At 38.7% G+C, this 16,976-nt stretch overlaps 1 protein-coding gene across 1 annotated transcript in view; it reads right to left on the bottom strand.

Annotated features, from left to right (window-relative positions):
- Window positions 1–16,976, bottom strand: part of CATSPERE (catsper channel auxiliary subunit epsilon) — a 261,504-nt gene that overhangs the window by 235,133 nt on the left and 9,395 nt on the right. Inside the window, exon 2 of the mRNA XM_032606338.1 lies at window positions 13,843–13,891. Within this exon, the coding sequence (XP_032462229.1) occupies window positions 13,843–13,891 (49 nt within the window). The remainder of the gene's footprint in view (window positions 1–13,842; window positions 13,892–16,976) is intronic.

Below are 16,976 nucleotides of genomic sequence, written 5' to 3'. Positions count from 1 at the left end.
TGGGATGAATCCAAGTTGGTTATGGTGTATGATCTTTTTTATCTGTTGTTAAATTCAGTTTGCTAATATTTTGTTGAAAATTTTTGCATCTATATTAGTCAAAGATATTGGCCTGTAATTTTCTTTTTTGGTAGTCTTTGGTTTTGGTATCAGGGCGATGATGGCTTCATAGAATGTCTTTGGGAGTCTTCCTTCCTCTTTGATATTTTGGAAGACTTTGAGAAGGATTGGTATAAGTTCTTCTTTTTATGTTTGGTAGAATTTGCCTGTGAAGCCATCTGGTCCTGGACTTCTGCTTGTAGGGAGTTTTTTCTATTTCACTTCTAGTGATTTGTTCAAGTTATCCATTTCTTCTTGATTCAGATTTGGTGGGTTGTATGTTTCTAGAAATTTGTCCATTTCTTCTAGGTTGTCAAACTTGTTGGCATACAATTGTTCATAGCATTCTTTTTCTTTCTTTCTTTTTTTTTTTTTTTTTGGTCTTTCTGTGGTATCCATTGTGATTTCTCCTCTTTCGTTTCTTATTTTGTTTCCTTGGGTCTTCTCTCTTCATGGGGAGCCTGGCCAGAGTTTTTTCTATTTTGTTTACCCTTTGAAAGAACAAGCTCTTGGTTTTATTGATTTTTTTCTATTTTTTAATCTCTGTTTTATTTATTTCCTCTCTGATCTTTATTTTCTCCTTCCTTCTGCTGACTTTAGGTTTTGTTTGTTATTCTTTTTCTAATTCCCTTAGGTGGTGTGTTAGGTTGAGATTTTTCTTGTTTCTTAAAGAAGGCCTGCATCGCTATGAACTTCCCTCTAAGAACTGCTTTTTCTGCATCCCATAGATTTTGTATGGTGGTGTTTTCACTGTCATTTGCCTCAATTTATTTTTAAATTTCTTCTTTGATTTCACTGTTGACCCACTAGTCTTTTACTAGCAGGTTGTTTAGTCTCAATGTAATTTTTTTCTCATTTCTTTTTCTGAGGTTGATTTCTAGTTTTATGCCATTGTGGTCAGAAAAGATGCTTGAAACAATTTCTATACTTTTAAATTTGTTGAAGTTTGTTTTCTGCCCTAGTATGTGGTCAATCCTAGAGAATGTTCCATGTGCACTTGAAAAGAATGTGTATTTTGCTTTTTTTGGATGTAATGTCCTGAAAATATCAATTAAGTCTAACTGTTGTATTATATCATTTAGGATCTCTGTTGCCTTGATTTTCTGTCTCAAAGATATGTCCACTGATGTGAGTGGGGTGTTAACATCTCCTACTTTATTGTATTCCTGTCAATTTCTCCCTTTTTCTGTTCGGTAGTGTGTATATGTCCATGCCACTCTCTCACTTCATCACAGCTTACCCTTCCTCCTCCCCATATCCTCAAGTCCATTCTCTAGTAGGTCTGTGTCTTTATTCCCATCTTTCTCCTAGGTTCTTCATGACCTTTTTTTTTTTTCCCTTAGATTCCATATATAGGTACTAGCATACAGTATTTGTTTTTCTCTTTCTGATTTATTTCACTCTGTAGGACAGACTCTAGGTCCATCCACCTCACTACAAATAACTCAATTTCGTTTCCTTTTTGGCCGAGTAATATTCCATTGTATATATGTACCCCATCTTCTTTATCCATTCATCTGTTGATAGACACTAGGGCTGCTTCCATGTCCTGGCTATAGTAACTAGAGCTGCAATGAATATTTTGTTACATGACTCTTTTTCAATTATGGTTTTCTCAGGGTATATGCCCAGTAGTGGGATTGCTGGGTCGTATGGTAGTTCTATTTTTAGCTTTCTAAGGAACTTCCATACTGCTCTCCATAGTGGCTGTATCAATTTACATTCCCACCAACAGTGCAAGAGGGTTCCCTTTTCTCCACACCCTCTCCAGCATTTACTGTTTGTAGATTTTTTGATGATAGCCATTCTAACCGGTGTAAGATGATAGCTCATTGTAGTTTTGATTTCCATTTCTGTAATGATTAATGATGTTGAGCATTCTTTCATATGTTTGTTGGCAACCTGTATATCTTCTCTGGAGAAATGTTTATTTAGGTCTTCTGCCCATTTTTGGATTGGGTTATTTGTCTTTTTGATATTGAGCTGCATGAGCTGCTTGTAAATTTTGGAGATTAATCCTCTGTCAGTTGCTACATTTGCAAATATTTTCTCCCATTCTGAGTGTTGCCTTTTTGTCTTGTTTATGGTTTCCTTTGCTGTGCAAAAGCTTTGAAGTTTCATTAGGCCCCATTTGTTTATTTTTGTTTTTATTTCCATTTCTCTAGGAGGTAGGTCAAAAAGGATCTTGCTGTGATTTATGTCACAGAGTGTTCTGCCTATGTTTTCCTCTAAGAGTTTGATAGTGTCTGGCCTTACATTCAGGTCTTTAATCCATTTTGAGTTTATTTTTGTGTATGGTGTTAGGGAATGTTCTAATTTCATTCTTTTACATGTACCTGTCCAGTTTTCCCAGCACCAATTATTGAAGAGGCTGTCTTTTCCCCATTGTATATTCTTGCCTCTTTTATCAAAGATAAGGTGACCATAGGTGCGTGGGTTTATCTCTAGGCTTGCTAGCCTGTTCCATTGATTGATATTTCTGTTTTCATGCCAGCACCATAGTGTCTTGATTACTGTAGCTTTGTAGTATAGTCTGAAGTCAGGGAGCCTGATTCCTCCAGCTCCGTTTTTCTTCCTGAAGATTGCTTTGGCTATTTCGGGTCTTTTGCGTTTCCATACAAATTGTGAATTTTTTTGTTCTAGTTCTGTGAAAAATGCCAGTGAGAGTTTGATAGGGATTGCACTGACCCTGTAGATTGCTTTGGATAGTAGAGTCATTATCACAATGTTGATTCTTCCAATCCAAGAACATGGTAAACCTCTCCATCTGTTTGTATCATCTTTAATTTCTTTCATCAGTGTCTTATAGTTTTCTGCATACAGGTCTTTTGTCTCCTTAGGTAGATTTATTCCTAGATATTTTATTCTTTTTGTTGCAATGGTAAATGGGAGTGTTTTCTTGATTTCACTTTCAGATTTTTCATCATTAGTGTATAGGAATGCTAGAGATTTCTATACATTAATTTTTTATCCTGCTACTTTACCAAATTCATTGATTCACTCTCATTGTTTTCTGGTAGCATCTTTAGGATTCTCTACGTATAGTATCATGTCATCTGCAAATGGTGACAGCTTTACTTCTTCTTTTCCAATTTGGATTCCCTTTCTTTTTTCTTCTCTGATTGCTGTGACTAAAACTTCAAAAACTATGTTGAATAATAATGGTGAGAGTGGGCAACCTTGTCTGGTTCCTCATCTTAGTGGAAATGGTTTCAGTTTTTCCCCATTGAGGATGATGTTGGCTGTGGGTTTGTCATATACAGTCTTTATTATGTTGAGGGAAGTTCCCTCTATGCCTACTTTCTGCAGGGTTTTTATAATAAATGGGTGTTCAATTTTGTCGAAATCTTTCTCTGCATCAATTGAGATGATCATATGGTTTTTCTCCTTCAATTTGTTAATATGGTGTATCACATTGAATGATTTGTGTATATTGAAGAATCCTTGCATTCCTAGGATAAACCCCACTTGATCATGGTGTATGATCCTTTTAATGTGCTGTTGGATTCTGTTTGCTAGTATTTTGTTGAGGATTTTTGCATCTATGTTGATCAGTGATATTGGCCTGTAGTTTTCTTCCTTTGTGACATCTTTATCTGGTTTTGGTATCAGGGTGATGGTGGCCTCATAGAATGAGTTTGGGAGTGTTCCTCCCTCTGCTATATTTCGGAAGAGCTTGAGAAGGATAGGTGTTAGCTCTTCGCTAAATGTTTGATAGAATTCGCCTCTGAAGCGATCTGGTCCTGGTCTTTTGTTTGTTAGAAGATTTTTAATCACAGTTTCAATTTCAGTGCTTGTGATTGGTCTGTTCATATTTTCTATTTCTTCCTGGTTCAGTCTTGGCAGGTTGTGCATTTCTAAGAATTTGTCCATTTCTTCCAGGTTGTATATTTCTTTGGCATATAGTTGCTTGTAGTAATCTCTCATTATCCTTTGTATTTCTGCAGTGTTAGTTGTTACTTCTCCTTTTTGATTTCTAATTCTATTGATTTGATTCTTCTCCCTTTTGTTCTTGATGAGTTTGCCTAATGGTTTATCAATTTTGTTTATCTTCTCAAAGAACCAGCTTTTAGTTTTATTGATCTTTGTATCGTTTCCTTCATTTCTTTTTCATTTATTTCTGATCTGATCTTTATGATTTCTTTCCTTCTGCTAACTTTGGGGATTTTTTGTTCTTCTCTCTCTAATTGCTTTAGGTGTAAGGTTAGGTTGTTTATTTGAGATGCTTCTTGTTTCTTAAGGTAGGATTGTATTGCTATAAACGTCCCTCTTAGGATTTCTTTTGCTGCATCTCATAGGTTTTGGGACGTCGTGTATTCACTGCCATTTGTTTCTAGGTATTTTTTGATTCCCTCTTTGATATCTTCAGTGATCTCTTGGTTATTAAGTAGTGTATTGTTTAACCTCCATGTGCTTGTATTTTTTACAGAGTCTTTACTGTAATTGATATCTATTCTCATAGCATTGTGGTCGGAAAAGATACTTGATACGATTTCAATTTTCTTAAATTTACCAAGGCTTGATTTGTGACCCAAGATATGATCTATCCTGGGAATGTTCCATGAGCACTTGAGAAGAACGTGTATTCTGTTGTTTTTGGATGTAATGTCCTATAAATATCAATTAAGTCTATCTTGCTTAATGTATCATTTAAAGCTTGTGTTTCCTTATTTATTTTCATTTTGGATGATCTGTCCATTGGTGAAAGTGGGGTGTTAAAATCTCCTACTATGATTGTGTTACTGTCCATTTCCCCTTTTATGGCTGTTAGTATTTGCCTTATGTATTGAGGTGCTCCTATGTTGGGTGCATAAATGTTTACAATTGTTATATCTTCTTCTTGGATCGATCCCTTGATCATTATGTAGTGTCCTTCCTTGTGTCTTGTAATAGTCTTTATTTAAAGTCTATTTTGTCTGACATGAGAATTGCTACTCCAGCTTTCTTTTGATTTCCATTTACATGGAATATCTTTTTCCATCCCCTCATTTTCAGTCTGTATGTGTCCCTAGGTCTGCAGTGGGTCTCTTGTAGACAGCATATATATGGATATTGCTTTTGTATCCATTCAGGCAGTCTACGTCTTTTGGTTGGAGAATTTAATCCATGTACATTTAAGGTAATTATCAATTTGTATGTTCCTATTCCCATTTTCTTAATTGTTTTGGGTTTCTTATTGTAGGTCTTTTCCTTCTCTTGTGTTTCCTGCCAGAGAATTTCCTTTAGCATTTGTTGTAAAGCTGGTTTGGTGGTGCTGAATTCTCTTAGCTTTTGCTTGTCTGTTAAGGTTTTAATTTCTTCATCAAATCTAAATGAGATCCTTGCTGAGTTTTCTCCTTCATCACTTTAAATATGTCCTGCCACTCCTTTCTGGCTTGCAGAGTTTCTGCTGAAAGAGCAGCTGTTAACATTATGGGGATTCCCTTGTGTGTTATTTTTCCCTTGCTGCTTTTAATATTTTTTCTTTGCATTTAATTTTTGATAGCTTGATTAATATGTGTCTTGGCATGTTTCTCCTTGGATTTATCCTGTATGGGACTCTCTGTGCTTCCTGGACTTGAATAACTATTTCCTTTCCCATATTTGGTAAGTTTTCAACTATAATCCCTTCAAATATTTTCGCAGTCCCTTTCTTTTTCTCTTCTTCTTCTGGGACCCCTATAATTCGAATGTTGGTGTATTTAATGTTTTCCTAGAGGTCTCTGAGACTGTCTTCAGTTCTTTTCATTCTTTTTTCTTTACTCTGCTCTGCAGTAGTTATTTCCATTATTTTATCTTCTAGGTCACTTATCCATTCTTCTGCCTCAGTTATTCTGCAATTGATCCCTTCTAGCGAATTTTTAATTTCATTTATTGTGTTCATCATTGTTTGCTTGCTCTTTAGTTCTTCTAGGTCCTTGTTAAATCTTTCTTGTATTTTCTCCATTCTGTTTCCAAGATTTTGGATCATCTTTACTATCATTACTCTGAATTCTTTTTCAGGTAGACTGCCTATTTCCTCTTCATTTGTTAGGTCTGGTGGGTTTTTGCCTTGTTCCTTCATCTGTTGTGTGTTTTTCTGTCTTCTCATTTTGCTTGACTTACTGTGTTTGGGGTCTCCTTTTTGCAGGCTGTAGGTTCGTAGTTCCCTTTGTTTTTGATGTCTGTCCCCAGTGGCTAAGGTTGGTTCAGTGAGTTGTATAGGCTTCCTGGTGGAGGGGACTAGTGCCTGTGTTCTGGTGGATGAGGCTGGATCTTGTCTTTCTGATGGGCAGGTCCACGTCTGGTGGCATGTTTTGGGGTGTCTGTGGCCTTATTATGATTTTAGTCAGCCTCTCTGCTAATGGATGGGGTTGTGTTCCTGTCCTGCTAGTTGTTTTGCATAGGGTGTCCAGCACTGTAGCTTGCTGGTTGCTGAGTGAAGCCGGGTCTTGGCGCTGAGATGGAGATCTCTGGGAGATTTTCACCATTTGATATTACATGGAGCTGGGAGGTCTCTTGTGTACCAGTGTCCTGACGTTGGCTCTCCCACCTCAGAGGCAAAGCCTTGACACCTGGCTGGAGCACCAAGAGCCTTTCATCCACATGGCTCAGAATAAAAGGGAGAAAAAATGAAAGAAGAAAGAAAGAAAGATAGATAGAAAGGAAGAAAGGAAGGAAGGAAGGAAGAAGATAAATGAAATAAAGTAAAGTTATTAAAATAAAAAATTATTAAGAAAAAAAATTTTTTTAAAGTAACAAGAAAGAAAAACGGACAGACAGAACCCTAGGACAAATGCTATAAGCAAAGCTATAGAGACAACGTCACACACAGATGCATACACATACACACTCAGAGAGAAAAAGGGGGGAAAAATATATATCTTTTGCTCCCAAAGTCCACCTCTTTCATTTGGGATGATTCGTTGTCTATTCAGGTATTCCACAGATGCGGGGTACATCAGGTTGATTGTGGAGATTTAATCTGCTGCTCCTGAGGCTACTTGGAGAAATTCCCTTTCTCTTCTTTGTTCGCACAGCTCCCAGGGTTCAGCTTTGGATTTGGCCCTGCCTCTGCATGTAGGTCGCTTGAGGGCATCTGTTCTTCACTCAGACAGGACGGGGTTAAAGTAGCAGTTGATTCGGGTGCTCTGGCTCACTCAGGCCGGGGGGAGGGAGGGGTACGGATGCAGGGTGAGCCTGCAGCGGCAGAGGCCGGCGTGATGTTACAACAGACTGAGGCGCTCCGTGCGTTCTCCCGGGGAAGTTGTCCCTGGACCACGGGACCCTGGCAGTGGCGGGCTGCACAGGCTCCCAGGAGGGGAGGTGTGAGTAGTGACCTGTGCTTGCACACAGGCTTCTTGGTGGCGGCAGCAGCAGCCTTAGAGTCCCATGCCCGTCTCTGGGGTCCGCGCTGATAGCCACGGCTCACGCCTGTCTCTGGAGCTCCTTTAAGTGGCGTTTTTAATCCCCTCTCCCGGCACACCAGGAAACAAAGAGGCAAGAAAAAGTCTCTTGTCTCTTCGGCAGCTCCAGACCTTTTCCCGAACTCCCACCCGGCTAGCTGTGGTGCACTAACCCCCTGCAGGCTGTGTGTTCACGCTGCCAACCCCAGTCCTCTCCCTGGGATCTGACCTCCGAAGCCCGAGCCTCAGCTCCCAGCCCCCGCCCGCCCCGGCGAGTGAGCAGACAAGCCTCTCGGGCTGGTGAGTGCTGGTCGGCACCGATCCTCTGTGTGAGAATCTCTCCACTTTGCCCTCCACACCCCCGTTGCTGCGCTCTCCTCTGCGGCTCTGAAGCTTCCGCCCTCTGCCACCCGCAGTCTCCGCCCGCGAAGGGGCTTCCTCTTGTGTGGAAACCTTTCCTCCTTCACAGCTCCCTCCCAGTGGTGCAGGTCCTGTCCCTATTCTTTTGTCTCTGTTTTTTCTTTTTTCCTTTGCCCTACCCAGGTACGTGGGGAGTTTCTTGCCTTTTGGGAGGTCTGAGGTCTTCTGCCAGCGTTCAGTAGGGTGTTCTATAGGAGCTGTTCCACATGTAGATACATTTCTGATGTATTTGTGGAGAGGAAGATGATCTCTACGTCTTACTCTTCCACCAGCTTGAAGCTCCCCTCTGCCTGAGAAATTCTTCATCTCTCCTTCTACTCTAAATGATAATCTTGCTGGGCAGAGTATCCTAGGTTACAGATTTTTCCCTTTTAGGACTTTGAATATGCCTTGCCACTCCCTTCTGGCCTGCAACTTTTCTGTAGAGAAATCAGCTGATAGCCTTATGGGGGTTCCCTTGCAATTAACTCTTTGGTTTTATCTTGCTGCCTTTAGAATCCTCTTTTTAACTTTTGCCATTTTAATTATGTCTTGGTGTAGGTCTGTTTGGGTTCATCTTGTTCAGGACCCTCTGTGCTTCCTGTACCTGGATATCTGTTTCCTTCTTTAGGTTTGGGGAGTTTTCAGCCATAATTTCTTCAAATACATTTTCAATTCCCCTTTCTCTTTCTTCTCCTTCTGGGATCCCCATTACGCATAGATTGGCATGTTTTATATTATCCCATAGGTCTTTTATATTGCTCTCATTTTTTTTTCACTTGTTTTTCTGTCTGTTGTTCTGATTGTGTGATCTCCATTATTTTAATCTTCCAGATCATTTATTAGTTCCCTTGCATTATTCACTCTGCTATTCATTGCCTTTAGCTCAGATTTTGTCTTGGCAGATGAGTTCTCTAATTTTTCCTAGTTCCTTTCTATAGTTTCTGTTTTCTTTTTACAGTAACCTGCATATCTATCAACAGCCCTTCTTAATTCCTTCAGCATTTTCATTATCTCCTTTTTGAACTCAGTGTCTATTAGACTGAAGAGGGCCGTTTCATAGTTTGTTCTTTCAGGGGAATTCCCTTGATCTTTTAATTAGGAGTGGTTCCTCTGCTTCTTCATTTTACTTATATTTCTCTTGCTCTATGAATTTAGGAGAAACAATGTCCACTGTGGTCTTGGAGGGCTATTTTTATGTGGGAGCATCCCTTGTGTAGATTGTATGGGTTTAACATTTTTGGTGCAAGTGCTGTTTTGAGTTCAGATGCCTGCCGCCTCTTTTCTTGGTGTGTGCTGGCTGTTATCTCCTTGATAGGAGGTATGACTGGTGTTGTGGTGGACAGAGCCTGCACTGGATGTTGAGCAGGTCCTCGTCTTTGCTCTGTGGTTGTCACTGCCCTGTCAGGAGTAAGGTCTGCTCCTTAGTTTTAGGAGTAGAAGCCTCAGATCCATTTCTGAGCTGTGTTTCTGAACTGCAGTGCACAGTATGTGGGACTGGAGTGCTCTCACTGGGAGAGGAGCCACTGAATATTCATTCCTCTGCCAGAGCTGTTCACTGGTGAGTGTGCTCTGTTGTGTCACCTTTCACCCATTGTGCAGGCTCACAAAGTACACAGTTGTTGGCACTGACGTCAGCCCCGTCTCTACTATGTGCATGCCGGCAATCAGCCCTCACGTCTCTCAGGCATTGTTTTCACAAGGCCACCAGCGCAGATCCACTGAAGTCAGGTGCCAGGACTGGAGTAGTCACACACCTGGACCTGCTGTGCAAGCTATTGAGGCAGCCCAGATCCTGATCTGGGTCAGCCCCCATGTGCCTGCACGCACAAAGCCCACAGCTGCTAAGGCCAGACCCGTCCCAGCCATGGGAGCACCCATTGTCTGCTCGAATGTCCTACAGGCACTGAATTTACAAAGCCGATGGCGGAGGTGTAAATCAGCGGCTCACAAAGCCACTGAGATTCCAGCCCTATCTCCTAAGTCACACAGCCCTGGAGCTCAACTACGATTTCAGCCCTGCCTCTGCATGTGGGCAACTCATTGGCCTGCTCCCGGAGCCTGCCAAACTCTAGCTCCTAATCTGCATTTCTGCATTGGCCTGCTCCCGGAGCCTGCCAAGGTGGCGCCTGGCCTGGTGCCAGAGCCTGCTGAGGCGTGAGCCCACCAAGGTAGTGGCTGGGGCTTGAGAGCCTGCCCTGGCAGCGGCAAGGGAGTAGGAGTCTACTAGGCAGGAGCCTGCTGAGGTGGTGGATGGAGCATGCAGTCCTGGAGCCCATGGAGGTGGAGGCTGGTGCAAGGAGAAAGAGGTTGCTATGGCAGCCCCACTCCTCCCTTTGTGCACCACTTAATAATGGAGCTTTATTTCTACGGCAGGCTCGGGCTTCTTCTGCAAACAGCCCTGGTTGTGGCTATAATACACTCCAGCCCCTTCAGGCTGTCTCCTCCACACAGCCAACACCAGTCCTCTAATACCTGAGTTTCAGCACTCAGTCCCCACCCATACCAGTGGATGCGTGTCTCAGGCTGGGGCATGCAGGGTAGTAGCACAACCATCTGTGCAGGCCTCTCTCTGTTCTGCCTGCTACAAACCAGTTGATGCACTCTCCTCTGAGCATGTGCAGCACCCTTTCTGTCCTGGCTCATCTCCCCACCAGGGAGGGGGCTTCCCAAGGTGCAGGAACCTTTCTTTTTTCACAGCTCCCTCCCAGGGGTGCCAGTCCTGTCCCACTTCCTCTTTTGTTGTTCCTTTCATCCCACCTGGTTACGTGGAGATCTTTCTTGTCCTTTCAGGTTTTTGAGGTCTTCTGTTAGTGTTCAGTAGGTATTCTGTGAGAACTGTTCCACTGTAGATGTATTTTTGATGCATTTGTGGGAGGAGGTGAGTTCCACATCCTTCTACTCTGCCATCTTTATTCCTCTCCCCAACCATTATCAGGTAAATTACTTATCTCCATTTCTTTAAGGTTTTTTTTTTCCCCTGAGGTTTTATCTTATTCTTTTGTTTGGAACATATTCCTCTGTTATTTCATTTTCTTTGACTCTTTGTTGATTTCTACAGTAGATGAAACTACCATCTCTCCCAGCCTTGAAGGCATGGCCTTGTGTAGGAGATGAGCATATTGTTCAACCCTGCGCTAGCTCTTGGTTATCTCCCTTTGTGATTGTCCAAGCAGCCTATTTCATTTTTAATAGCTCCTAGTAGTTGAGGATGTGCCAAGACCTGTCAGTGTCCCAAAGGGGAGAATCTGTCAGCACCTAGATTCATGCTGATTAGCATCCAGATCCTCAGGCAGCAGCTTTGAAAGTGTGCAAATATATACTGTCCTGTGGGATTGCAAGCATATAAGCCCCACTGGCCACCAGAGGCAGGCAATCTGTGGTGATTCCTGGGCAGCAGTCACAAAAATCAGGGCTCCAGATGAGTGTACAAGCTCCTATCTCAGAAACACCAATGAACTGTAATGAGGCAGAGGGAGAACACAAAAACAGTATCCAACAGTGTATGTTCCCTAAGAGCACCTTCATGTGTGCCAATCCTCATGCTGAAATTTCAGGAAAAGCAAAAAGGTGGGGAGGGACTTTTTAAAATGCTTTCCATCAAGAAGATTCATGGACTACTTAATCCCTGAAGTATTCTGCATACTCAATATTTTCTTTCTTTCTCTGAATATTACTTTCAAGCAAGCACAATACCACTGTTTTTATCATCTACTCTCTTGACTTTCCTCTAACTTCTGCTCTGATAATCAAACTCTAGCTCCTAATCTGCATTTCTGCAATTACGTAACTTTTTTGTTTTGGGGACCAATTATCAATTAGAAATGAAACATTTCTGTAACCTACATAAAAGTGATAAAGGAACAGTAGAAAAGAAAAAGGGTGATTTAAAAAAAAGACTAATAAAATGGTCAATCATATAACAAAGTTCTTCAAGAAAAAAGATGAAGTACATAAACAAATAATATTAGAGAAATACAATAACTACAAATAGAAATTTAAGTGGTATGCAAAGGTTATAAAGAAATGGATAGCAATAAATTTTAAGACAAATGCACATTTTAAAAGGAAATATAGTTTTAATAACCTAAGTGGGAAAAGAATTTGAAAAAGAAGAGATACATGTATATGTATAACTGAATCACAATTTGCTGTACACCTGAAACTAACACAACATTGTTAATCAACTCTACTCCAATATAAAATAAAAATTAAAAAAAGGAAATATAGTTTACATAGATTCTTTTTGCCTGGTTTTGAATAATGTAAATACAACAATATCTGTAAACAGAATATGAACGTAAACTGATAAAATTACTTTGTAAAATCTTTTGGCACCATCTACTAAAGCTGAACATATGCACATGCCTTATGACTTATCAATTCCACTCCTAGGTATACACCCAGCAGAAATACATACATATGTTAAGCAGAAAATAGGCATAAGAATGTTCATAGCAGCCCTAATCACAGTAGACTAAAAATGGAAAAAACTGATGGTTTATCTAGAGTAGAATAATATATATATTGTTGTATGTTAATTCAATGGAATATACAGAATTGAAACTCCAACTACATGAAACATGTTGCAGAGAGGATCAGTCAAATCTTCCAATAGGAAAGAGGAAAGTCCAGAAATCAACACATCCATATATAAAACAAAGATGACACCAGAAAAAATAATAAGGAAACAATAAATCTTAAAATACATGCTGGTTCATTCTATGGAGAAAGTAATGTAAATGCCTACCTTATATTATATACAAGGTGGACTCCAGATATTACTTATGACCTTTATTTGAAAAGTAAAAATATAAATCATATAAAGGAAAATGTAGGATAAAAATCTTTGCAATGCAGGGTAGGCAAAATTTTTTCTTAAATTAAATTCAAAAAAAGTATAAACTGTAACATCAAATAAGGGATGGGATGGCTCAACAAAAGTCATCTTTTAAAAAAAAATAAAGTATCCATGGACAAAGTCAATGGTTAGATGAGTAGATGAGAGGCTATGAAATGATAACTAAAATATTTAAAATCAACATTTGACTAATACATAGAGTGGAACATAGACATTGCTCTGTAAATCAACAAGAAAAGGGTAGAAAATTAAGCGGAAAATGGGCAAAAATGAAAACGGAATTCACAGGAGAATCCTGCATAAATACGGCAAACGATGCTCAAAATCACTAGTCATCAGAGAATTGAAAATAACAACAGCAGTAAACTATTACTATGTAGAAATGAGATTGGTAAAAACAAATGGGAAATTCAATAATACCAAATTCTGGTGAAGATGTTCACTGGGTAAGAATATAAATTGTGATTGCTATTTTGGAAAAAATCTTGCAGAATGTAGTTAAGTTAGGTGTCTGTTTCCCTATGTCCTACCAACCATAGCTGAAAAATTATTGCACAGATTCATAAAAGGACATGTAGAAGGGCATTCATCACAATGTTTTTAGTGGTGGTAGGAAGCCATTCATCCATCATGAGGGGGTGGAATAGATAAATAATATACACACACTAGTAATCAGGCATCATTAAGAAGTGAACTAGACAGTGTTGAATTTAAAAAGTAATGTAGAGAAGGAAGTCTATAGCTTGGGTGACCATACATCCTGGTTTGTCTAGACAGTTCCAATTTATACCTATTGTCCCAGCATAACTGTTAATAGCACTATCTTTAATTCTCAATAGTTTAACAATATACTGCATGGTCATCCTGCCTATATCATAACACCGTTTTGTGAATGTTGAATCACAAAAACACTCAAAACAACACTACCTATTTTTGCTAAATACATATTTAAAAACATTTATTGGAGGGGGAATTTATATTAGGAAGATATATAGGATGAGGAAATAAAATAAAAATAAAAGAATGACACTGTGCTGTATGACTGAGTATGATTCACTTTGCTTTCTGCTGTGAAGTCAAAAAAATTAATAATTATAGTTTAAAAAATTAAATACTTACAGTACTTCTGGTACTAAAAATGTGGTAGTTTGGGCTGTTACTGGAATACCTGCAGAGGAAAATGTCAAATATGAATACTAAAACTAATTTCTCCCCCAAATAAAAGGGATTCTATACTTGGTCAGAGCATGCCTGAGCTGCCATGAGCTTTACATTTCTGCCCAAGCACCTTCTTAGAAAGTATAGTCGGGGCTAAAACTGGGAATATCAGCAACATCTACCCATAACTCAAGGTGCACTCAAGGTTGCTCAGTATCTGAAGACACTATAGCAAGAAGTAAATACTTTTACATCTTGTTTTTGTTTTAGAATAAAAACTGTTGAAGAATATTGGCTCTAACTCCTTCACCTGTAAACTGAGTTAAAATAAAATGATAAAGATTGAAAATCAAAAACACAGTATTCCTTATTTGAAGCACTGAAGTAAAGAGCAAATTTCTATGAGTCCTTGTTCATTATCATTTCTCGCTATAATTCAGAGTACTTTAATTTCTGTCTATATGATTTATCTACTCTCCAATAAAAATATAATGTGAGCCACCTATGGAATTGAAAGTTTTCTAGTAGCCACATTAAAAAAGTGAGAAAAAACAAGTGATATTGCTTCTAATAATATATTTTATTCAAAAGTATTCTTTTTTTTTGGTACTAAGTCTTTGAAATCTGGTGTATATACTACACTTACAAAACATCTCAATTTTGACTAGCCACATTTCGAGTACTCAAAAGCCAGATAAGGTCAGTGGCTATCATAAAGCATCATCTTGAAATTCCCTTTACCTTCCCTTTGCTTCAGTAATCTATTCCATGTCTACATTACACACTTAATTGCCATTGGAATTGCTCCATCCTTAAAATCTTAAATCAGAGGCAATTTCTGTGTGTATTTGTATGTGGAATTGCTGGGATATCACTATGTAACTCTTTTAATAGATGTCAGTCACATAATGAAATATATTTTATTATTTATAATGAAACATTTTATCTATATGCAGATTTCAGATAAAATATAAAAACATTTTAATGTATTTTTATATATCCCTATAAATTAGAATGGAATATATTTTCATCAAAGGTCTCTTTTCAAGTAAGTATGAACCACCTCCCACTTATGAATCTAAGACCTCTTTCACTATAGTAAGAAAGACAGAAACCTCAGGAAAGAGAAAAATACAAGTGAAAAATTTTGTATTTTAATTTACAAAGTTAACCTGGGCAATTTGTGAATGGAACCTGGTAGCTAAACGATAAAACTACCTTCTCTGACAAGTCCTTTTCCCCACCTTCTCCTTTATCAGCTTCCAACTCCTACTAAGGCTGGGTACAAGTTATGGAGGGAACAGTAGCTAAAGGAGTCATATTTAATTTATTAACTTCATCACAGACAACTATAATAACACCTTCTTATTCCTGCTTCCTGAATTATGTCAAATATTTACTGTGTTATTGTTGGAAATGGATCTGGAATGATCAAAGCTGTGGGTGTGCAGATGGCCCATGTGCTAGGACAATTTTTTAATGAAAAGGACAGTGTCATCTCACTCTGGGACTCTAAGAATGTACCTCTCCTACTCTCTCTAGTGTATTCCCACTCTACCAGTTCTTCAAAATCAAAGAGAATTCTTGACTTTTACCCCTTCCTTCATCTCCTAAGAGATAAGTCATTCCTGACTTTACTTTTTCTCTCTCTATCCAGCCTAAAAAATATATTCTTTGGGTAGACCATTTTCTCTCAAACCCCTTATTCATCCTAAGGGGTTTGTCTGTCCTGGAATTGGTCCTCAATAGATCATACTCTTGGGCATCTGACAGAAGCATATGCTAAATCATTCATGTGGGAAAACCATATAGTGCAGGAAGCACGGGATTCCCACAGGAAGTCCAACCCCCACTGGATATATTAATCTAACAGAAAAAAAGACTTTGAGACAAAAAGTGTTTTCAGGGACAAAGAAGATCAATCCATTATAAGTGTGGCCCAATAGAATAGCAGAGCATGAGAAAACATATTCTTTTCACGTGCATATGGAACATTTTTTTTTTTTTCATATGGAACATTTATAAAAACTGATCATCTAGTAGGACATAAAGCAAGTCTCAGCAAATTTCAAAGAATAGGTATCAAGTGGACCCTGCTCTCTGATTATAGTACAATTAATGGAGAAGATATTAACAAAAACATAATCAAATATCTACATATTTGGAATAAAAAACAAACTTCTAAATAATTCGAGGGTTATAGAAGAAATAGTGATTATAGTTAAAAATGTCTAGATGTGAAAGATAATGAAATTATTACATATCATTTCTTATGGGATACAGCAAAAGAGTACTATATGGGGTATTAATACCTTTAAATGCCATATTAGAAAAGAATAAAGACCAAAAACTGTGAGCTAAATGTCTGGCTTAAGATATTTGAGAAAAAATATCAGAATAAGCCTAATGAAAATAAAAAAGTGAAAAATGAAAACAGATATCAATAAAATAGAAAACAAAGATAAGTAAAACAGACGAGCTTCTGACAAGACATTAAATGATTTGAAGTGGTACTTTAAAATCTACACTAAAACACTTATGCTCAGGGGTTTAACATATGAGTCCAATCACAACATTCAAGGAACAAGTTATCCTAATCCTATACAAATTCTTCCAAAGAACTGAAAAAGAGATAACACTCTCTAACTCATTTTGTAAAGCTAGTGTAACACTGATATCAAAACCAACCTAAGACATTATGAAAAAGAAAAATATAGACATAAAAATCCTAAAGAAAATATTTGCAAATTGAATACAATGAAGTATAAAGAGATAATAAACCATGACCAAGTTGCACTTATCCTATGTATGCAAAGATGATTTTATTAGAAAACTCTACAAATGAAACTCACCACACATTTTTTTTTTTTTCTTTGCGGTACGCGGCCTCTCACTGTTGTGGCCTCTCCCGTTGCGGACGCGCAGGCTCAGCGGCCATAGCTCACGGGCCTAGCCGCTCTGCACCGGGGCACGAACCCATGTCCCCTGCATCGGCAGGCGGACTCAACAACTGCGCCACCAAGGAAGCCCTCAAGCTGTCTTTAAAAACCCTTCCCTTAAGTCCATTGGTGAGTTCAGGTCTTTTGAGCATTTAT

This window comes from Phocoena sinus, chromosome 1, assembly GCF_008692025.1.
Source record: "Phocoena sinus isolate mPhoSin1 chromosome 1, mPhoSin1.pri, whole genome shotgun sequence".
Lineage (NCBI taxonomy): Eukaryota > Metazoa > Chordata > Mammalia > Artiodactyla > Phocoenidae > Phocoena > Phocoena sinus.
The sequence above is the reverse complement of the archived record's forward strand: the minus strand, read 5'-3'. Positions and strand labels throughout refer to the sequence as shown.